The 23,723-nt window shown below is 48.8% G+C and overlaps 1 protein-coding gene across 5 annotated transcripts in view; it reads left to right on the plus strand.

Annotated features, from left to right (window-relative positions):
* The window catches only part of SAMD4A (sterile alpha motif domain containing 4A), a 224,786-nt gene extending 202,072 nt beyond the window's left edge, over window positions 1-22,714 (plus strand). For 3 of the 5 annotated variants that reach the window (XM_021102246.1, XM_021102243.1, XM_021102241.1), the window contains 4 exons: window positions 3,779-3,980; window positions 5,546-5,672; window positions 13,520-13,603; window positions 18,298-22,706. In XM_021102246.1, the coding sequence (XP_020957905.1) occupies window positions 3,779-3,980; window positions 5,546-5,672; window positions 13,520-13,603; window positions 18,298-18,326 (442 nt within the window). In that variant the 3' untranslated portion in view covers window positions 18,327-22,706. Of the gene's footprint in view, window positions 1-3,778; window positions 3,981-5,545; window positions 5,673-13,519; window positions 13,604-18,297 lie in introns of all 5 variants that reach the window. The other 2 variants (XM_021102232.1, XM_021102236.1) reach the window with 2 other exon arrangements.

Genomic DNA, 23,723 nt, shown 5'->3' on the forward strand with positions numbered 1-23,723 from the left:
ATCTAAGAGCAGAGCAGTACCATTCTTGATTTTTCATAGTACTTCAGCTTCTCAGATGCAGTTAAAAATAAGCCTCGTTGTACTTTAGAACCCATTACCTTACTCTGTTTTTAAATTGAGGAATCCAGTTGCATATTAAAGGTGAATTGCACTGACAATCTGGAGGAGGAATCACAGGGAGGGGTGGGGGAAGCCTTGAACAATGACAGGGAGTTTGGGGGAGACAAGGGCATGGTGATGCAGACGTGCTGAAAAATCAACATTGGATTTTACTTTCTTCCACATGAGCAGATAAATTGCCATTTTTTTTTCACTTGCACCTAAAAAGTTCTGAATTCATTTCACCATGCATATAGAGAAGCCCTGTCTGTGTTGCTAAAATGTTTGGCATTTATTTGCATAAGTGTGCCTTGAAACATCACTGTTTTATATTACCTACGGGAGATAAGGCCAGTTGGAATTTGTGAAAAGTCTTCATTAAAGATTAATGTAAAAATTGAAGTGTTATCATATTCCAGCATAAGTAACACAGTTATTTATTAAACAAACATTTAGCATTTACTTTGTGCCAGGTGGGTATCCAAGCACTTAAGAATATTAATGCATTTAATCCTTACAACAGCCACATGAGGTAGAGGTGCTATTATTAACCCCGATTTACAAAGGAGTTGGGAGGCAGTGGCTTCAGGATTTGGACGAGGCAGGCCAACACCCACTCCAGAGTCAGTGCTCTTAACCACCGCAGATGCTGGACAGCCCTCTGGATCTCCAGATGATGTGCAGAAAAGACAATTGGGCAAAACAATACTCTATTGCCAGCTCCCTGCCCCCGAGCCTCCGGGCTCGGCCTCCCCGAGGGTTGGGCTGGACCCCTTGTGCACCCTGAGGATTCCTGGGGGCCCAGCTGAAAGGCCAGGGAGGCTCCTCAGCCTTCTCTCCTGGGAGAGGGGGCCCTTCCCAGCCCTCCCTCTTCTTGCAAGGGCAACAATAGCCCTGCAAAAAAGAAGGAAAACCCAGACCCCTCTTGCAATAACAGGCCCTCATGAGACAAGTTCCAATTCCAAGAGGAGGAAGGAATTCACAGTTGATGATGAAGATGGAACTTGCAAGCTTTTGCTCCTCCTCTGCAAAGTGCCATCCTCTGCCTTTGCCAGCCCTGCTTTGCCCTTGGTCCACATCAGAGTTCCTGTTAACCTTGACTTCTCTAGAGCGTTATTAACCAACACTTGAATTGGCCCAACCCAGGGTTTGCCAGGTGGGAGCCCTGATGGACGTCCTTTCATTGATTAGATAAGAGTGAATTCAATCAGTGCTTGTGGATGTTCAACTGGAAGTTGCTAAAGCTCCAGAAAATAATTTGTTCTCATAAATATTACCTCTGGGATATTTTTATGCTATTAATTTACTTTGAAGACCTGCTTTTCCCATAATACAAAGGTAACTGCAGCCTGGGCCCTGCTTGAATTATCACAAATCCCAAATTAATTGGTTCTTATTAATGTTATTTTATCAGCCTTTTCATGCATTTCAAGGTAATGAAATCAGTTCGTTAGATTTAGGAAAGCAGAGAAAGACACAGATGGGCTGAGCAAGAGAAAGAAAAATGAAAACTTACTTTTGCCATTTTGTTCTCTCTCCAGAAAGAATGATTATTTCATTAAGTCCAGTGATCTTAAGTGACTTAGGCATTCACTCTGGTTACCAGCAGTGACAACCCTCAACAAGTCTGGCTTTGTAATAACCAACTAAAGGCAGCACAGTGGGGTCCCACCATCATTAGAAAGATGGCCTAACCAAATTCTCCCTCCATCCAGGTCATTCCCAAAACACTCTGGGCTCTACCATCAGCTCCATGAGTCCTAACGTTAGGAGTCTACCTTTCTCCCATGGCTAAGTGTCCCATAGCAGAGTCCCCTGCCCATGTTATATTGCTTAGGAAAACTGTCTTGCCTTCCTGGAAGCACAGATCACTTTAGCATCACTCCTTGACTGCTCTGTTTTTGCATATGAAATAACTTTTAAAAATCCAACCAAAAAGGAAAATGAGCCAAAAAGCTATCTGCACTAAATAAGGAAAAATCTTAGCAGAATACTGAATCATCTACCAGGTGACCAAAATTCTGAGTCCAAAAATTAAACAAGTTTTCATAGTTAAAAAATAAAATAAAATAAAAAACACCACGTGATCCTTGTCTCCACCTGTCACCTTGTCCATACTCCAAAGGAGGACTCTCCCATTACGTGAAATTACTCCTATTCCTCTTGCCTCAAATTTCTTCTTTCAAACCAAACATTTTAAACCTTAGCAAAAGAAGGAGGGAAGAGAAGGGAAAAGTGAGAGGAAGGATAAGATAAACAGAGAGACCCAGACCCTGGGAGTCGATGAGCCTCTGACCAGAACTGGGAACCCCTTGGCTACAAAAGCCTGGAAAGAAGTGGAAAAACACAAGCCCAACAATCAGTTGCCACCAGTTCACTGTGGAATTCTCTTCCCCGCCCCCCACTTCCTTGGAAATGTAGGAATTCTGGGGAGGAAAGAAACATTTTCTGAGATAACTGTACTGATGATGCTCCGCCCCCTCCCCTCTCCACCGCCTCCCCCCACCCCCCGCCACGCAAAACTCTCTTTTTCCCGGGAAATAACTGTTTGGCAGCAGCCCCCTCCCCACCTTCTGGTTAAACTACGTCAGCCCTGTCTCCCAGAGTCTCCACACAGGCTTGGTGCATACCTCCCCTGTGTGACTTGCCCCTGTGCAAGGCAAGTCTGTTCCATCTTGTGGCCATTGGAGGTAAAGCATTTCGATTTAAAAAGCAGTGAATGACTAAAGCTGACTCTTCTTGGAAAGAATGTGCTGGTTCCTGAAACCCTGCTGGCTGCCGTGCTCCCTCCCTGCTGCAGGGGAAGAGTTCTTCGGCGCTGAGGTCATCAGACCAATGGGAGCAGAGTGTCCAAGCCTGATGCCAGGGGTCCCCGGCCACCTCCCTGCGCAGACCCAGGCGAAGCGTGTAACCAGGGTCTTCATGCAGGAAGGGCCTGAGACACCGGGAACGGTCACTGTCCTGGGCCCAAAACGCTTGCCAACATCATCATCTTCATCCTCATATCCCTCGTCTTAGCCTGGCAGTCTGAGCCCCCAATGTGGGGTCTGCTCCTCTATTCGGAGAGGCAATCATGACGGCAGAGACCGAGTCATTCATTCATTCAACCTGCATGTACTGCCAGCAGCCTATCCAAGCATGGGCCCCTCGGGATTGATGAGGACAGATGCCGTCTTTTTTCTTGGGGAGCTTATGCTCAAAGGCCACTTCCTGCAAGTCGGCTGCCCACCCAGACCTGAGAAACAGACTTTGGTCTGATGGAAGGGGCACTGGTGCTGGCGCTGCGCTTTCTTGCTGTGTGGCCTCAGGCTGGGCCCGTGAGGGCTCAGGGCATGTGACACAGCGGAAGAAGGAGATCCCACTGGTGAAACTGGGCTCATATTCCAGCACTGCACCCTAATGGCTGTGTGACCTCTGGAAATTATTAAGCTCTCTGTTTTACTTCAGCTGTAAAAGGGATAGAATGCCTGCTTCCTCGGGTTGTCAGGAGGATTGCAGAATCACCGTAGAGTCCCAGTGCTATTAGTGCTCAGATTAAGCTGTCATTTCAGTCATAGAGCCCTGACCCCCATAGTCCTCATAACTATCAAAATGTGAGCCCACCCCAAGGAGGCACCTAGGGGCTGGGAAGGGCTGAGGATGACTGATGGCCTTGGTTCTTCTCTGCTTGATTTCACAGTCGTGGCTTTGGACAGTCCAACTCACTCCCGACGGCCGGCTCTGTGGGCAGTGGCATGGGCAGACGGAACCCACGCCAGTACCAGATCCCTGCCCGGAATGTCCCTTCCGCCCGCCTTGGCCTCTTGGGCACCAGTGGCTTCGTCAGCTCCACGCAGCGCAACACCGCAGCCAACCCCACCATCATGAAACAAGGAAGACAGGTCTGCTCCTCCCCGGGGAAGAGGGTGGGCCAGCCAGGCTCAGGACATCTCAGCAGATAATGACCCCAAGGCGAGGGGAGTGGCCTGGGGGTGGGACCCTCCACCGAGGACAGTTGTCCCTGTGCCTCAGAGGCTCTTTGCACCATTTCACTGGGGATAAAGCAAGGCCGTGGTGGCACCTGGCTTCCCAGGGATTTCTTTAGGATGCTCTATGACCACCTTAACGGTGGGGGTCCTGCACATGGAGCCTGTAGGAAGAAATGCAAGACCTACGGCTTCTTTCTTTTCTAATCAATTTTTGTTGAAGTATAGTTGATTTACAGTGTTCTGTTAGTTTCAGATGTACAGCAACGTGATTCAGTGTTATATATTCTCTTTCAGATTCTTTTCCCATATAGGTTATTACAAAGTATTGGGTAGAGTTCCCTGTACTACACAGTAGGTCCCTGTCGTTTGTCTATCTTATGAGTAGCAGTGTGTGTATGTTACTCCTAAATTCCTAATTTATCCCTGCCTCACAGACCTAGTTCTTCTTTGCCTTGATCCTTGACCTGTCCCAGCAGATCCCACCACCTTCCAGATTTGGCTTCCAGAAGAGCCTGAGCATTTAAGAAGCTTTCTTAGCCTTTTCATCTGAGGCAAATAAGATCCCAGCTGTGGTAGAGAAGCCACAGGAAGGAGCCTGAGAGAGGCTGTCAGAGGGAGAGTTGAAACATTCCCAGTCCATCAAGGCCAGGCTGCCTAGGGGTTCTTGCTGTGTGGCTTAGAGCTGACCTCTGTCCCCTGGCTCCTCGACCCATTTGTCCCTTCCCCCACCCCACCCAGCACCAGCTTCGTGGGGATCTGCCATTTGGGGCTGGGGTCAGAAGAACACAGGTGGGTCTGAGGTTGTCATGAGAAGCTGAGGGTTGACAGCTTGGTTTAAAAACAGGAAATAGGCAGGATTCACTCCCCCAAGGAAGCAGCACAGGGTAGGAGAAAGCCCCCACGCCCTGACCGCTGCAGGAAGCCCCCACACCCGTCCAAGAGGAAATCACCACTAGGACACCCGCGCCATAAGAAACACACCAGCTGAGTTGTGCCAGCTTGTTGCCAGCTGAGCGTTCTTTTTTCTCCTCCTCGCTTTGTAGTAAATTGTAAGAATCTCAAAAAGAAAATCAAATGAGAGCCCTGAAATAGTCTTCATTGCAGACATTTATAGAACTCCCCCCATTTCCTAGAAAAGTGAGAGGAAAAGCAAAGGCAACAGAAGGGATAAAAAGAGTTTTGGAGGTAGCGAAGGAGATGCATGTCCAGATTAAGCTAAGGCTTCAAGAGGAGCCTGGGGCTGAGGGCTTGGGGAGGGGAGGGTGTTAAAGAAAATGAATGGAATCTAAAACCCCCCTCCCTAAGTAAGCCGACACATGGCTCAGGCCTATAAGCCCTTTTCCAGAAGTTAGCAGAGAGGTCTCCCAAGGGATTTGCCTCCTAGATTCTGGCTGGTGGCCTGGTCCCGTCCCCCGACCCCACCCACCCCCCGCCCACATGTCTGGACTAATGGTTTCCCCTTTCATGTTTCTCCCCAGAACCTCTGGTTCGCCAACCCCGGGGGCAGCAACAGCATGCCAAGCCGCACCCACAGCTCAGTCCAAAGGACCCGATCGCTGCCCGTGCACACTTCGCCACAGAACATGCTGATGTTCCAGCAGCCAGGTAGGGCCCAGCCTGCATCTCTCACTCTCCTCCCCCTTGACACAGTGGGGAGGCCAGTCACCAAAATAGATGCCCCAGTGAACCCAGACGGAAAGTACTTCGCCTCAACTCTCACTGTGCATTCTTTTGAGCTTATAGAAGCCTTTCCTTTTTTAAACCGTGCCTTGCCAGCATGAATGGCGGCGGGTTGGCCGGAAGCCAGCACTCGGAGCCCCAGAGCTGATTGCGATCTGACGGCGATGGGGGATGTTTTTTATCCTAGTCATATTTCTAGGTTGATTAACCCAGAGGTATCATTGGAAGGCTTTCAGGGGGTGTTGGGAGGGGTTCTGTGTGTAGCATGTGTGTGGTTGGTGTGTACGTGGGGGATGTGTAGACTGTGAGACAGAGAAAGAGAAAACTTGACAGGGGTGATGCTGAGAGACCTGCCGCTGGTCTGAGAGCACCTCACACACATCTTCCCTTTACCTGGTTAGACCAGCTTGGTGCCCCCTGTGTCAGCGTCACCTTCGCCCACGCCTCCTCAAACAAAGCAGCCTACAGGTGCTTGCCCCTCTCTTTGTGCAGACGGTGACCTCTTCAACTCCATGAGTAATACAAAGCCCTCAAAGCAATTACGACACCTGTCTAAATGACCATCTAGGCGGGCAGAGCAGACGTGGGTTGCAGCTGGAGGGAGATGCCCGCCCTAGGCGGTAGAGGTGCTCTGTACAGTGCCTTGTACAGGTGTGGGGGGAAATGTCACTGTGGCCTGGGTAGGCAAGGAAGCTTCTTGGAATCACAGGTGAGCTTCAGGGAGCAGAGGTGAAGAGATGGAAAGAGGAGGGAGGATTTGCAAGCAGAAGGAGCTAAGAGAACAGGATCACAAGGGTACCAAGTGCCAAGGCGAGTCCCACAGTGGCCCTGTGCAGCAGGTGGGGGTGGGGGTGGGGTTAGGCTGAGTAGACCAAGGAAGCTGGAAAGATGTAGCTGATGATAGGACCCTGAACCCAAGGCCCAGGAGCTCAGATCCCAACTGCTCTCATTGGGGAATCAAAGGAAGATTTTGAGCAGGGATCAGACAGGAGGAGGGGAGGCCACCGAGAGAGGGGAGGATGCTGATGGCAGGCGCAAGATGTGTTAGGAAAAGAAGGCATACCCACTGGTCCAGATGCTGGCTTAAAGCTGCTTCTTGACTTCTAGAACTCTACCTGTTTGTGCAGTTTTGTCTTAAAGCTCCCTTTCTTTGTTTTAATAACTTGCTATTTTTCTTCCTGAAAATAAACATTTGAAAAAAATTTGAAGGCTGTGAAGGCCTTCTCCCTGGATCATTTAATCCCAGCCTCCACTTTCATGCAGAATTACATATAATCCATTCCCAGTTAAAAAAAAAAAAAAAGTTGAACAATATTTGAAGACATCCTGGGCATGAGATCTTTCACCGTGAACAAGCAGTTCACCCTGGCCTCAGCCCAGCACCCTGTTGCCTCCCAGGAGCCTAGCATAGCCATAGCCAACTGCTCTCCTCCAGTCCTAACACACGTGTACCTTCTCCATTCTCTCCTGCCTCCTTCTCCCTGCCTGCCACTCTCTTCCAAGTCCACAGTCATCCTCTCTCTGTGGCCCCCATCTTAGCCATGCAGACCAGGCCCACTGGGAAGAGCCAGGCCATCCCTGGGAGAAGAGATGTTGGGTCTGTTGATATGGATCCACCTGCACTATTTCCCCTCTACTGTTCCACAGCAGCGCCCAACGGTTGGCTTATGCGCAGGCTAGCTATAACCTCAAGATGCTTCCACCCTCATCCATGAAGCCTCTTATGCCCATAGTTAAACAAATGACACCAAAGGGCTTGTGACTGTCCCCCTCGCCTCCCCTCCCAGCCCGCAGTCCCACCTCCCAGAGGCAGCACTTAAACTTTCCTGTTGTCCTGGTCATTACCTGTAAGTCTCTCAATCATGTTCTTTGCATACTGGACTTAGAATACTGGAACTCTTGGTGGGTGGTGTTTATTGTTTTAATTAACTTCTTACCCAAGCATGACAAACCCACTTCCAGCACGGCCCTGATGAACCACAGCATTTCTAGTAACCACGGCACGCGGATAGGGCTGCTCCATATTTCCTGATTGTAAATACCCGGGTTAGGGCTTGGCAGGAGCCACTCCTAATCCTCCTCAATGCCCTTGGCCCAAGTGGAGTGCCTCCTGGGAAATGACCTTGAACAATGAGTCACGGCATGGCCATGACCCCGGATCCCTGGCTGAGGGGGAAGGAGGCTATAGAAAATGTCCCCACAGGCACAGAATGTTCCTCCTCAGCCTTTGTGTCTAGGGCCTGAGGACCAGGGACTGAGACTACACCATAAGTATCATATCAGGGAGGCAGAAAGTGGCTTTTCTCTTCACACGAGCAGTGGTAATAGTGAATGCAAAATGGAATAGAGATGTGTGACCAACCCAAAATGAAGTACTCAGAAAGCTGCTCCATTCCAACATAGTGGTTTTCTCCTGGCCATTAGTTGTCTTCAAAGCACCCATTTTGAACCATCTGGGCAAATCTCAAAGATGACCATGCTTTATAAGGAGGTTTTGGTTCTCCAAACTTAAAATAATCCCATCAAGAGAATGGAATGTCACCAAAGAATAAAGAAAAGGCCAAGGGCTAGAACAAGCCTCCAAGCTGTGTATCAATTGATCAGTCACCTTGCTCCGATTGGCAAGATGTTTCCTTTCTTCCTGGATGGACTGAATCTGTGGGCCCCTTGGAGGTTGGGGCATAAGTCAGTCTTCACTTTATTCCCACATGGACAGATCTGAGATGTTTCCCAGGACAAGCTGGGAGAGCCGGCAGTGACTGTTGCCACTTGCTGGCCTCTTCGAGTAGGAAACACGAAGCTCGTCCTCCCAGAGCTGGGGGGACAGAATCTGATACACTCGCAGAGTGGGGTGGGGTCGGGGGCAGGTATGACTTGAGCTAAAACCAGTGAGAGGGGTCACATTTATCCAAAAGGCAAGGTGTTTTCCCAACTGGAAAATTAGTTTGGAAACTGCCCCCAGGATGATACCTTATCTTGGAAGCAGATCCTGTTGGCCCAGGCTCAGCCACCCTTGGGATCAGAGAGGATCTCAGAGAAGCCCTGGTGTGACACCAGGAGGCCATGGAGGCTCCTTACCACCTAGAGAGCCTGACAGGAAAGGGCAGAGGCGCCAGAAGCTGACTACAAGGGACAAGCACGCACGGGAAGGGTAGACTGGATAGCCTCACACGGGACCTCATCCTTCCCTTGCACAAGACCGAGTGCCAACTACCTTTGGTACTGGGCCACCCAGATGTGAGATGGGTAAAGCAGGGCCTTGCACGGCAGCATTTCATGATGTGATATATCTATTCTTCATTGCAAACCTCCCCTATACAGCTGCCCATGACTGGAATCCTTCCACCATTAGATTCCCTGGGAGCATAGAGCACAAAGCTGTCATCATTCATTTCCTCCTCAGTGTGAGTGAGTTTCAGATTCCTTCAAGAGAACTGCCTTCAGAAAGAGTGGGGAGAGGGAGAGTGCCATCAGGGTGCTGAGTCCACGGTGGGGGGGTGGGGAATGGAAGGGGCTGCCATGCAGAGACTGAGACCAGAATAGGGACCCACTTAGAGTACCTGATGAACACATGGTCCCTGCCGTCTAGTAACCCAAGGCAAACAGCCCTGCTCAGGACTGGCAGATGATGGGCATGGAGGTTGGCAGATGAATCAATTCTGTCACAGCCCAGAACCCAGCTGGGCCTGTGCCTCACTGTCTTCAAGAGCCATGTTCAGAGAGACCCACGTGGGGCGAGATGGTACAGTACTGGTTTGCACCATATTCCTGCTTGTCATTTTTCATAAAAGTGTCCCAGAGGATTTCCCCAGCACTTGGTTCTGCAGGTTTAAGAATGAGGCCCCCAGAGAGGAGCTGCCTTCCCCAGCAGACTCGGTGAGGGGGGGAGGTCTTCCCTCCTCTCCATCCTCTGTCTCTTCCTCTTCCAGACTGACTTTCCTGAGGTCTCACCTTCCGATAACTCTGCTTCTCACTTAACCAGACTCCAAGCCTTTCTGCTTATTCAGCAACAGAGTGGCCTCCCCTGTGACTGGCAAAATGGGATTCTCAGGGTTTTGCCCTGAATGCCCTGACCTATTGCTTATCTTAAAGTCCCAAGGAAATTTGCCTCTTTTCCTCAGCCTCAGTGACTCAGAGAAGGCAGCAGAAGGGCACCTCAGATGCCACAGACGTGAGAGCTGGGGCGGCTGCTTCTGCGAAGGAAAAGCCATGTGGGGACACCCCCAGGTGGACCCTGCAGCACCTCTTTAGGGATGGTAGCTGCCCCTTCCAGAGTCTTCTTGACACTGGGCCTGTACAGTTGTCCCTGTTCTTGTGGGACTTCTGAAAGGGCACAATCAAAAAGTCCCAAGTCAGGGAGTTCCTGTTGTGGCTCAGTAGTAACAGACCCAACTAGTATCCATGAGGACGAGGGTTTGATCCCTGGCCTTGCTCAGTGGGTTAAGGATCTGGCATTGCAATGAGCTATAGTGTAGTTTGCAAACACAGCTCGGATCCCCTATTCCTGTGGCTGTGGTGCAGGCCAGCATCTGTAGCTCCAATTCAACCCCTCACCTGGGAACTTCCATATGCTGCAGGTGCGGCCCTAAAAACCAAAAAAAAAAACAAAAAACAAAAACAAAAACAAAAACAAACAAAAAAACCCATCCCAAGTCAGCTAAGCCTCTGGACATCCTAGAACACATGGATCCTCAAATACATCCTAAATACAGGGGTGGTCTGATGGGAAAGAGACGAATGCCACGTCCTCAGAGCTAAAGAAGAGCCTGCTTGGGCAGCAGCAGAGAAGTTTCAGTCAAGTCTTTCCTTTTGGCCTCCCGAAGCCTCAGAACTACGTCTGCCTGGTCCATTACTGCTGGGGACCCAGGACAAATGTCATGCACCCCCCAGGGTGAGCAGGGGCCAGGAGAAGAGCTGGCCTGTAGTTTACATGGGCCCAGGACCTCCTAGCCGGAGATGGAAGCTGGTGTTCACCATGCTGGTCTCTTTCTGTCTCGTGTGTGCGGGAAGATGCCTTGGATCTGTTTTTATCAAATACACAATTAAAATGTCACACTATTAGGAAACTCTGGAGTGTGAACATATGGGCTTCTTCCAAGACTTAGAATTTTTCAGAGCTGCTCTGAGTGGTGGGGGTCATGACTCCCCCAGGTGCCAGAGGGAAGAGCTGGAGGATAAAAAGCAAGCATGCCAATTTTCAACCTAAAAGAGCAGCCACCAAGGTTTGGAGATTCTGGAGCAGAGAGCCCCACATATCTCAGCCCCCTTTTTTTGGAACACGCAATCCCAAGCTTGGAAAATGGCATTTTGCTGCGTGTTGGCAAGAAATCCTGCAGCTGAAACACTTCTCTCCAAATGTCGAGCATCTTTATTTATCCAAATCTCTCCACAGTGTTTGTTTAAAGGGGAGTGCTAGAGAGTAAACTAAATTTTACAATGAGCATATGGATGGCTATAATTGCTGGGGTGGTTTTTTTTTTTTTTTTTATTTGCTAACTGGCTATATATAAAGTTGTGTTTCTATTTTATAGATTTCACACCCTGAAGGCTGCTAATTTTTGCACGCATATGATTTTCACATGAATGGATGAAAATACTAAAAAACTCTTCCTTGCAGATTGTCTAATTGCCCCGACCCTCCTCTGGAAGCAGGGGTGGGTGGGGGTGGGGAGCCGGGTTCCCTGGCTCTCAGCCCGCCTGGAAGCCCACTCGTCCTCTGTCTACTCCTGAATTGGCACAATTGTCTTTCAGACCCACTGATGCTGGAACTTTGATTGAAAAAACCCTATCTGCTCCCCAGTGCTCCTCATATTTCTCCATTTTGCCAACCTTCTCTGGGAGAATTTTAAATAACACAAATGACATCTGCCTCTGAATTAGCGGGTAATGGGAAACACAGATTGCAGGGAAGACCTAACCGTATAGCTCATGGAGGAAAACAAATACTTTGGTTTAGCCATTGGTTTCTACTTCCTCTCCCACCAAACCACCGACCTCATTTTTAATTCCCTCCCCTCTCGCCACGCCCCCCCCCGCCCTCGGCTCCAAGCGCCCCCTAGTGGGGATGCAAAGGAGCATGGAAGTGGCTTGCAGTTTGGGCCACGGAATCCTTTCCCCATTTTACAGATGGAGGAGCTAAGGCCAGAGAAGGGAACAGCTTCCCAGGGTCACACAGGAAGGCAGTGGCAATGCTGAGACTTCCCAGGCACTCAGAACCTATCCCACTGCTGACATTTTTTCTGCCTTCCCTCACAGGATTTCATAATTCTGTCCAAGTTTCATAATAGCTGTCAAGCGTTTCCTTCTAGTTCTTGCTCCATCTTTTTCATCACTCAATAGACATGCTTGAGGTGTGCAGCAGGCCATGGCTGGGAGAGTCTGAAAAATCTGAGAACATCGTCACTGTCTGCAATGGGCTTCCAAACTTGTCCAGGATGTTCAAGAGCCCCCCTGGGCTGGGGCTGGGGGGCAGCCTCCCTCTTGAAAGCAGAGGAACCAGGGCCTGGAGAGAGAGGGAGGGTCCAGAGGTAGAGGGGATTTTGTGGTTAGAATGCACAATGTTGTCCCAGGTGGCAGGAACCCACAAAGCAGCTGGTTCCGCCCTTGCTCCTAAAGTGCTTGGAGGCTGAGTGTGTGGCAGGCACCTGCAGGCTTGCGATGAGCAGAAGACTCACGTAGGCTGTAGGCTCTTGTCCCAGCTCTGTGCTAGCCAGCTAGCCTCCATGAGTCACTTAGTCTCTGGGAGCCCTGCTTGAGAATTGAACACCAGCACAGATGGTCTGGGACTCAGGGGAGGCTCTCATCACGCTTTGGTTTCCCCTTTCTTTCTTTATTTTCTTTTTATTTTTTATTTTTTGTTTGTTTGTTTGTTTTTTAGGGCTGCACCCGCAGCATATGGAGGTTCCCAGGTTAGGGGTCGAATCGGAGCTGTAGCTGCCGGCCTACACCACAGCCACAGCAATGCAGGATCTGAGCTGTGTCTGTGACCTACACCACAGCTAATGGAAACGCCAGATCCTTAACCCACGAGCAAGGCCAGGGATCCTCATGGATGCTAGTCAGATTTGTTAACCACTGAGCCATTATAGGAACTCCTGTTTCCCTTTCCTGCTCCTCGTAATGAAGCAGAAATAAACCAGGCCCAGTTCTAGCCAGGTCCTGCTCCAGTGCAGCATACATTCAACTGGGAGGAGACAACAAGCATACACATAATGTGTCAGGTGTTGGTGACAGTTGTGAAGAAAAGGAAAGCGGAGGAAAGGGATGGAGTGGAGAAATTCTGTTCACATGCAATGAACAGAAGGTTCTTTCCAAGGAGACAGGAGGGCCAAAGACATGACTGCAGGCAGAGGATAAGCCAGGGAAATGTCCAGGGACCAGCAGTGCAAAGGCCCTGGGGTAGAAGAGGAACTGGTATGGAGAGAAGGAAGGGATTGCTGTATGAGGACAGAGAGGTGACAAGGGGCCATATCGGCAGGACCTTGCAGGCTTTTACTCCAATGGGAAGCTGCTGGAGGGGTCTGAGCAGAGGTCTGTCAGACTGTGACTATGACAGCTATTTTTAGTTACTGGGTTTCTTCCAGTCACCTGTGTTCAATAAGTGACTCAGAGGTTGGTTGAACAGTCAGCTCACCCTCCACGCTGGCCCTGGGTCACCCCCTCGGGGTGGCACACCAGACCCTCACCCTGGCAGATGGAGCCAGCTACACCATGAATACCTTGTCCCTGTTCTTGGAGTCCCGGTCACCAATATAACCTTTTGTCCCCTGCAGAATTCCAGCTTCCCGTGACTGAACCTGATATCAACAACAGGCTGGAGTCCTTGTGCCTCAGTATGACCGAGCACGCCCTGGGAGGTGAGTGCGTCCTCCCCACATGTCACTGCACACCTGGGAGAACCACAGCCATCTGCCAGCACTCTGACAGCAGCCTGAGAGAGGAAAGGGCAAGGAGGCAGGGGCCAGGTTGGGAGAGGGACTGCAAGGTGCTATTGGACCCTCGTCAAACACGCCATACACAGCACACACGCCATACACAGTGGCCCACAGGGCCCTGCTCCTCCTCCTCTGGGAAGTGACTCGGGGGCCCTGAAGACAAGGGCCTCTTTCCCTGGAGGCTTTGCCCCCTAGGCACACTGGAGTCCCACCATAGTTGTTCTCCTAGCCACATGCAGGCTCTGGAGGAGTCGAGAACACAAGACGTGGCTTTTAGTGGAAACATCCCCCTACAGCATTGGATTCTTTCCTTCTCGGCACTAGATCCCTCAGTCTGATCCAAGCATATCCCAACTTGCTCTAAAAATAGAATTTCTGAAACCAAAATCCCTGCTTGCTTTTATATCTCCCTGTTCCAAATGGCTTCCACGACACCCAGAGCCTTAAGCAGTCCGAGGTGTCCTTCATAGTGTGACAGGCATGGTCCACTTGTGCCAAAGGTTTGTGTGGCTGCAGCCCCCGAGGAGTTCCCAGAAGCAGCTGGGTCATCCCTCTGTCCACTTGGTCTGCAGCCCTGCATTGTCACAGCAGCCCTGGGAGGCCTTCAGTGCCCTCCTGCTACTAAACGGGTGCCTCTCTCTGGCTTGGCCTTGCTGCCAGCCCTGGGGATGTTTGGCAGGCAGAAGAGAGATGTCTGCCCCTTCCTGCCAACCACCAGGGAGGCTCTGAGTCATGGAGATGCCGAGAGGCCTCCTGTGACCCTTCCCGACAGCCCTCTCCAGTCTGGATGCGCTCCCCCCACCAAGGAGGTGGGTGCACTGAGAGCCACAGCTTGTGCTCCTGCTGCCACGTGGGGAGATGCTGCTGTCAGCCGCTGCTCCAGAAAGCTCTGTCCTCCTGCCCAGGGATGTTGAGACTTTTAGCCTCTGCAAGCACAGTCTTATCCTGAAACCAAATATGAGGCAGATAAATGCCCTGCATGGAGCAGAGTGCAGACCGGAACTGAAGCCACCTGACCTCAGCTGTGTGAGGCTCTGCAGGACCTCCACTCAGTACCACAAGGGAGCAAGCTGAAGGCCTCCCAGGGCTGCTGACCAGACAGTCAGTGGGGTATACAGCTCTTTCTGTGACTCCCACCTTGCCCCCGGGGTTCCAGGGAACCCCATTGGCAAACACTGCTGTCCCCCTTGGCCATTCAGTTCAGATCCTAGAAGCTCCGCCCTCTCGTGGGCTCACTCCTGGTACCTTCAGGGGAGGTGCCACCAGCTCCTCTTCTCCAGGTAACTGAGGAGATTGGGCCACTCCCCCAGCCCCAAGGAATGATGGGAAACAACCCAGAGGTTCCTCAGCAGAGGCATGTGGATGAACAAGAACCGATAGAGCCATGCAGTGGAATGTCACTCAGCCTTTAAAAGGAATGAAGTACTGATGCACACAGCCCCATGGCTGGACCCTGAAAGCAGGTGAAAGAAGCCAGATACAAAAGACCACACAGTGTATGATTCCCTTCATGTGAAATGTCCAGAATAGGCAAATCTACAGAGACAGGATTAGTGGTTGCCAGGGCTTGGAAGGAGGTGGGAACAAAGAGTGACTGCTAATGGGTACCAGATTTCTTGGGGGGGGGTGAGAAAAATATTCTGGAATTAGATGGTGATGACCATTGCACAACTCTGTGAAGATGCTACACACACACACACACACACACTGAATTGTACACTTTAAAAGGGTGATATTTGTGGTATGCAAATTATAACTTAATTTTGTCCAAAAGGGAAGGCTTCCAGACCCGGAGCAGCCAGGCCAGGCTCAGCCCACTGCACAGGCCCAAGTGCCTCCCACCTGACACCTGACAGGCTGGCAGGGGGTGAAGGGGGAACTCTGCTCAGTCCCACGCTGCTGTGGGAGCAGACACGAGAACCGACCTTCCCCCCAGGGCTTAACAGATCTCAGATAATTGGCACATTGGAAGCTCTTCTCAATCTGCTAAGTACTAACATCATAATCATTAGTAGTAAGAATGCCAAGTGCCCTTTATTAAAGGGAGGGTTTTGTTGAAAAGCCTTCATTTTTTTTTAGCCTGTTCTCTTATTTTTACAGAAAACCTCTGTGAACTGATGGGGGATTTTCTGCTAATGTTTTCATCTTGTTCATCTCCTAAGCCTTTTTATTGCCGTGTTTTTTCTCAATAATCCTCTCTGGTGGGAAGCTTCGTAAGCAGTTTCCTGAGCAAAGAATGCAAATTAGGTTCAGGGTGGCCTGGCTGGGCACCAGTGACAATGTGCCCTCCCACTGTGACAGCACCTCTCCGCTGGCCGCCCCCTTCCAGGTTCCAGGGGAGATGAGCTGGCTGAGGACAGAACTTCTGCCAGTGAATGCAGTCATTTTACAGGAGGACAAATGACTAGGGAGAGGGAAGCTGGGGGGTAGAGGAGGTCCCTACTTTTCTTGCATCTCAAGAAAAGGGCAGGGAGGTATCCCAGCACCTGGGACCCCACATCCCAGGATGACCATTCTAGTGTGGTGGCTCCCCAAGCCCGGCCTTGGGGCCCAGCCTTTTGCACTGACCACTCTGTTCTCAGTCTCCTCCGATGGAGTCCTTGGAGAAGGCGGCGGCGGGGGTTGGGGGGGAAGCGGGGGTGGGGTTGCCTCTGCCATCTTGGTTTGAAAGTCTTTACTGGAGGCTCTCATCTAGCTCTGTGCCCATGCTCCCTCACAGTGGTCCCAGATGTTCAGAAAGATGTGATGTCAGGCCTGACCATTCTCTCCCTCCTGCAGAGGGGTTAGAGGGGCAAGAACACCCATGGTCACCAAAGCGAGGCTCCACCTGTCAGAATGGAGTCCTTGGGGAATCAAACCATAAGGAGGAATGCAAGGCCCACCCTCTGATGTTCTGGGGTTTGTGCTTCTTGCCATTCCTTTTTACTTTCTCTCCTCGCTCCTTCCTGGGACTCAAAGCCCCACTTACAGCCAACAGGGAGACTCCGTGCAAATTAGAAAAAGCCTCCACCCTCTCAAGTCACTGTTCTGCCATTTGTTTGAAATTTGCCATAGTAATTATAAAACCTATGATGGGAACATGTGAATGGTGCCCCTGGAGTTGGGCAGTGCACAACTCGCACAACTGTAAATGGTGAATCTGGACTTAACCCATCGGTCATTTCCCTGCAGACAAATACTGACCATCACTCTTGGAGGATAAGGTACAGGGTTAGAATTCTGTAAAAATGCAACATAGGGTCGGGTTAGTTGAAATTTTCTTGTTTCCAGCTCTTCACTTTCACTACTATGAAAGGTTGGCATTAATGAGTAGACGCTGAGGCCCAGCAAGAGTGTTCACTGCACTTCTACAGACAAGGGAGTGGTCTTGATGCCCCCACCCCAACCACATACGTGGATGCACATGTACATACTTACTGTTCTCCCACAACCAGTTACCACTGTAGAGCTGCCACTCAAGACTAAGGTTGACAGCACAGAAGCGGGGGGTGGGGGGGTGATCAGTTCCTATCTAGGGACCACTAGGATTGAGCATCTGCAACCACACATGCTCTCAGGGCCATTTGCTTCCCCACTTCAAAATCTCCTTAAAAATCTATAGAACTTTATACACACATAAAACTGGGGACTCTGTAACTCATGGATAGATGATGGATAGTTTGCATCAATGTCAGTATCTTAGTGGTAATATTATACTATAGTTTTTCAAAATGTTACATAGGGGCCAACCCAGAAACAGTGCTATTTCTTACAACTGCATGTGAACCTACAATGATCTCACTAAAATGATCTCACTGAGTTAAAGAAACAAGTCCCTGATGGCAAAATGCCATGAGGAAGCCAGGAGACCCCTGCAGTGCACACAATACTCTTCACATCACTCAGGACTTCCAGCTGTCCCTGGAACACTCCACCGCACTCCTCTCACACCAGAGCTCCCTCCTGTGTCTGGATGCGCCTTTGCTAGACCGGGCTTGTGACACAGAGGCTTAGACCAAGGCTGACCTTTGGACAGCAGCACAACCAGGAAGGCATCTTGCATTCCAGCCTAGTCTTTGCTTAGTGGTCACTGAACCACTGGATGGCTAATCCATGCCTCTCAGCCCACTGGAGAAACTCTAGCCTGGATACATGAGCTGTCTGCCCTCTGCTCCACACCCTCCTCTTCTCCTGCTCCTCTTCTCCTACTAGCACTATCTACAAGAGTCACTTTTATTCATGGTGAAACCAGCCTTGACTTCCAAAGGCGACTTAAACACTCCTTCCTTCATGCTCCTGCTGTGTCTGGTACATACTCCGTTATAGCAGTTATTACTTGCATGTCATTGTGGGTTTACATGTCTGTGTCCTGTCTAGGTTCTATGTACTTGGACTAGAGAGTGAGGATTAGGTCTTTTTGTCTTGGTTCCCAGGCTCAGCATGGCTTCTGCCAAAAAAATAGCTCTTCGTTCCCCAATGTCGAGTGGGTGGCTGTGTGAAGGATGGATGGATGGACAGATGAATCCTTGTCTGTCCTCAGAGACTGAGGGGCCCAGCGTGCATGACGTTGGAGTTCATGGGCAGAAATGGAATTGCTTTGCTCACCTGTGCCCATCGTGTCCTTCTTTTTCTCCCAGACGGGGTTGACCGGACCTCCACAATCTAGAAGCTGAAGATGAGAGTGACCGCGCTGGCCGTGAAATCGACTGCTGCGGGTCCAGTGTCAGCCATCTTCAGGGTTGCACAGAATCCTCCAAGATACTTTGCAGCCTTTTTTTTCCCCCTGGTCCCTCTCCCATTTTGATTTTGTGAGAGCGTAGGTCGTCCTTGTAAACATTTCAGTAGACCTGGGATTGGTTATTTCGTCATTTTGTTTCTGTTATGGGATGGCTTGTTATGGGGCATGGGGAGGGGTCTCTGAGCGAATCATGGGACTGGGAGGGAATGGAGGGAATGCAAGTGGCCTCCTGGATGGAAAGGTTTGGGGGGAGACTACCTGCCATGAGAGAGACGAGAGAGACCATGAGAGAGACCTGGGAGGGAGGCAGAGGCCCCCGGAGCTGGGAGCCTTCTCAGAAGCCTGCCTTCACAGTCAGGGCCCCAGAGGAAGGTGTGGCTGCCCTCGACCAAAGCAAGACAGCGGCTGGCTCTTTTCTGCTTCCCCTGATGGGATCCCCCAAGGCCCCTGCTTGAAACCCAGCTGCAGGAGAGGTCCGTGTGGCAACGGGGGCGGGAAGGGAGAAATTCCCTCCAACAAAATTTCAGATAAACTGATTTGTGTATTGTTTACATACCAATTTTAAAGGGTACATAATGTGTAAAGAGTTGGGATAGAACTTTTCTTCATACTCTGGTTTTTGTAAAGGATTTGTTGATATGGATTCATTTTTTTTCCCTCTATTTTTTTATAATAGCAGCAGGGTTGCCTTTTAAAGTGGCTGCCAAGCTCTGCTTCTCGGGAAGACGGATACTGTCATGTAGGCCTGAGTTGCGTCTTCCACCTGTGAGAGGAAGGAGTGTGCAGGTGGAGCTGAAGGACCAGGATGCCGCTGGAATGGGCAGGGCACTGGGAGGGCGCCACCCTGTGATCGATTATGGGATTGTGCGCAGTCACCTGGAGATTCTGAAAGAATCCCTCTGCCTTTTCTGTGCTCGATTTGCCTCTCACCCAGAGACACCTCTTGCTCCCCACCTCACCACAGGGCTTCATCCCATCACTCCTGGCCTCGCTATACACACACACACACACACAGCAGGGTGTACAAGTTCCATTGGAGGAGGAAAGGCAAGGATGGATATTTTTCACTAGCAAGAGGCCTTAATATCTAAAATAATAAGCTCAAAAAGACATTTGGGGGAAAGGGGCGGTCCTCACAGGACTCAGAGCCCAGAGGCTGCATCCTTTTGGTTTGATCAGTGTTGAGGAAGAGGGAGAGCAAGTTCCAGCAACGATGTATAAATGGTCAGTTAGCAAGTAGCAAGGAGAGCTGCGGGGAGGTGTCCCAGGTGGGCAGTGAAAAACGTGGGAAAGTCGACTTCGGGATGGAAACGATGGTTCTATCGCATAGGTCAGGGATTTGCTGTGTTGTCGGCTGATTTATCCGCCCACACAGAAGGGAGACAAAACCACTCCTTACATGGTGAGAGATTAACAGACTATGCTACCACAAAGTAATAGCTCTGTTTCTTAAGGGCAAGAAAGACTATGTTTCAGAGTTTGATGCAATGGAAGGTATTAGAGGAAATCCAAGAGGAGCTGTGCTCTGCACTGGAAAATTGGGTTGTGTAAATGATGGTGTGACAGCTCAGCCAGAGGCGAGATTGGGGAGATGGGATGAGGCCTGTTTATTGAATGGGTGAGTCTGGTACCATTTTTGTGTTTTTGAGCAAAGTTTAAAAAGATCCAGCCATGAAAATTACTGCATTTGCTTATGGTTATTTTAAAAAATTAAGTTAATGAAGTAAATCCTAATGTAAAAGGCCTTAATGACATCCAGACGGCTTTCTTCTACCTTCAGGATTAAAAATGTACACCAAACAGCCTTGGATGTTGTAAAGCTTGTGAAGTCCTTTTAACGTCGAAAGCGTGGGAACATCTTAACAGTAGAGAGCCTTTAGCAAGCAAAGAAGGCTTAAATCCACAACATCCTGCACTGCATTAAAAAAAGAAAAAGAGAGCACTCTCCTTGGGTGACTATTCTAAAGAGGCAAATCCATGTGCAGAAAGAGGCAGCGTTTTTTAGTTAATTTTTTTTTTTTTTAACCAAGTGCCATTAACATTCATCCACCACACCCCTTGGCTAAGCAAGCTTAGGGTTACTTGGGGAATGTGTTAGGATGGACGATCACGTGTGAGCTGGGAAGAACAGGTCAAAGAAGTTGAAGGCCAAAGGCAAGACCATAGGGTTTGTGAAGGTGTTTTCATGGATGCTTAGAGCGTCAATAGAAGAAGGGAAAAAAAGGTATAACACGTCTCGTGGAGAAATGAGAAAGCATTCAGATCTGCTGCAGAACACATATATCCATAAAGACTTGGGTTGTTCAGAAAACAGATTGTGAACACAATCACATTAGCATGAATCCTTTAAAAGGAAGAAGACCTTAAAGTATTTGCAAATCTGAATTTCTATTTATTCCTTCACTGAATATAGAAACAATGGTTATCTGATTATTAGAGATATTATTTTGGATATGTTATTAACTTGCTATGGCTGGTAACCATGATAAAGTCTGTTATTAATAACAACAATTCTTTTTTTTAAAAAAAAAAGAAAAGCTTATTTTTCATTGACTGTGTATAGACTTATCTACTTAGTTGTGTTTTGCTATTAGCATTTTAATTTTTTTTTTAAGTTGAGTGTTCTGATAAATTTTAGGAGCCTGTCCCCACTTTGTTTTGAGTCCTGTGTTGACTGCAGGTATACAGCTCAATCTAAAAATCCTAAAGGCAAAAGAACTTTATTTATAAAACAAACAGTTGCATGCATAAGGCTGTGAAGTCAGATATTTAGTAATAAAGCGGCAGTGCCTTTTTTTGTATTTACCCATTGACCCCTAAATGCAACTGTTTTATATTAAGTAAAGAGTGAAAGTGAAAAAAAGTGAAAGTGAAAAAAAACGCAGAGTAAAATCTATTTCACTACTTGGTTCCCTTTTCTTCCCCTTGTTGTGATTTAAGCAGTGTGTATTTGACATCTCCACACTGTCCCAGAGACAGTGGTGTTCTACAATATTGTTATCATGTATGATGTTTTATTGGTGCTTTTTATTCATAGTGGTTTCTTACCGGAAACAGTAGGAAGACACACATGAACTGTGTACAAGAAATGAAACATTGCTGCTGATATGTTTTGTTTTGTTTTTTCCACATGCTTTTTGAGTTTTTCACTTTTTAAACAAGGGCCAGCAAGCAAAACAGACGCTGCTGGGTCTGCCTGCAGAGGACGGCTGTTTGCACCAAACTCTCCAACCCTGGGTATTGATGTCCCTTTTTGGTACTCGGGATTGGAGCCGCAGCTGGGGCCCCTTCCCTTTCGTCTGAAGAGACACTGAGGGAAACATGGTTTTCTTTTGAGGTGTCGTTGGCTGCCTTTTAGGGACTGGGAGCCTTCTCCCATCTTCTGTTCTTCTGCACCTCTTGTGCAAGTGTGCAGTGCCAGTGCACGGTTTGCAGATGTGCTTCCCCCGCCTGGAACCGGGATCTCTCCGAGAGCCTGGGCTGGGGGCTGAGCTGGGTTGAATGCGCCAGCAGGCAACGAGGAGGGCAGCCTGGGGAGGAGGAGCAGCCCCCATCTCGGTGGCCCTCTGCGCATGTCCCAGGCAGGCGGCCCAGGCTCAGCCTCCGGTGCAGGGAAGCAGCCTACCCAAGGCGCTCGGGCGTGCCTGTTACAAGAAGGCCCTGCGGAAGGATAATTTGCACATGGGGCTGTGATAACACTAATGTTGATGTTTTGTTTCACAAGTCATCAGAGATGTTTGCAAAGTGAGGTTTGTTTTTTTTTTAATTCCTTTATCTTTACTTAAAGGTGAATGTGTATTCCTCTGGGAGGAATAGGAAGAAAACAGGAATGTTAATAATGTCAAGCAGAAGACTTCCTCCCTTATTAATATATAACCCTCATGTATTTATGCCTAATGTAAGCTGACTTTTAAAAAGCTTTCTTTTGTTGCATGCCCCGTGCAGGCATCCCTCTTGTACATGCATGCCTTTCGTCCTGTTTTCCTGTATAAAGTTAGTGAACAAAGAACTATTTTTGCCTAGTTCATGTTGCCAAGCAATGCATATTTTTTAAATTTGTCATATATGGAAATAGCATGTTTGTTACATGTAAAAGCTTTACTGATATACAGATATACTAATGTTTGAAGATGCTGTTCTTTGCAAGTGTACAGTTTTCAAATGTTGTTACCAGTGAAACACCCTTGTGGTTTAAACTTGCTACAATGTATTTATTACTCATTTCCTCCCATGTAACTAAGAATCATGGCTATATTTCATATCAACGTTATATTGAAAGTGAAGGGAAATGATTAATACAAGGTTTTGTAACACTGGTGTGTGTCTTTTTTCCTTTTTGTCAATATGATTGATTCGAAAACAAGAACTGAATCTTAGAAATAAGCCAGCCAGCAAGGATAAGCTTGACATCCATGTAAACTATTCCCACTTGACTGTTCTACCAAATCTGGTCTTCCGACTATGAGCCACGTTTTTTTGCTTCAGTTTGTTTGTCTTTTTAGGGCTGCACCCAAGGCATATGGAGGTTCCCAGGCTAGGGGTACAATCAGAGCCCTAGCCGCTGGCCTACGCCACAGCCACAGCAACTCTGGATCCCAGCTGCATCTACAGCCTACACCACAGCTCATGGCAATGCCAGATCCTTAACCACTGAGCGAGGCCAGGGATTGAATCCAAGTCCTCATGCATGCTAGTCAGGTTCACTAACCGCTGAGCCACAACAGGAACTCCTACTTTTTTTTTTTTTTTTTAACTAAAAGGTAGGGAGAGGGTTGTAAAATTTTATGCAGCTTGATCTGGGCCCAGAGTAACCAATAAATGCATCACCTGACATATCTCTAACTAAAAACTCTAACCTTGTGGGTGGTATTGTTTATAGCTTGCCCTCCATCCTCAGTGCCTTTGAAATCATATTTTACTCCTTAACCACAGCATAAATAGCAGCTTCCCTGGAGCCTTGGGGTTTTAAACTACACATGGCTTGAATCTCATTTTAATACCTTGAATTCCAGTATGATATATAATGAATATTAATACAAATTCTAAATAATGTGTCAATTAAGCATATGGTTGGAAAAACAAACCTGGGTTTGAATTCTGGCTCCAGCGTTCTCTGGCTGTGTGGTCTTGAGCAAGTTACTTACCCTCCCTGAGACTTGGGTAGGGTTTGTGTTTTGGCTGATGATGTTCAAGGTTTATGTAACTAAACCTCCAGTCCAAAAAAATAAGTAAATAATTAGAAACACAAGAAAATATAGGATATAGGGCTTATTGCCACCCAAACCTAGCAACTCAAGATTTCTCTGAGGCAACCACAGTTTAACA

This window comes from Sus scrofa, chromosome 1, assembly GCF_000003025.6.
Source record: "Sus scrofa isolate TJ Tabasco breed Duroc chromosome 1, Sscrofa11.1, whole genome shotgun sequence".
In the NCBI taxonomy this organism is placed as follows: Eukaryota; Metazoa; Chordata; class Mammalia; order Artiodactyla; family Suidae; genus Sus; species Sus scrofa.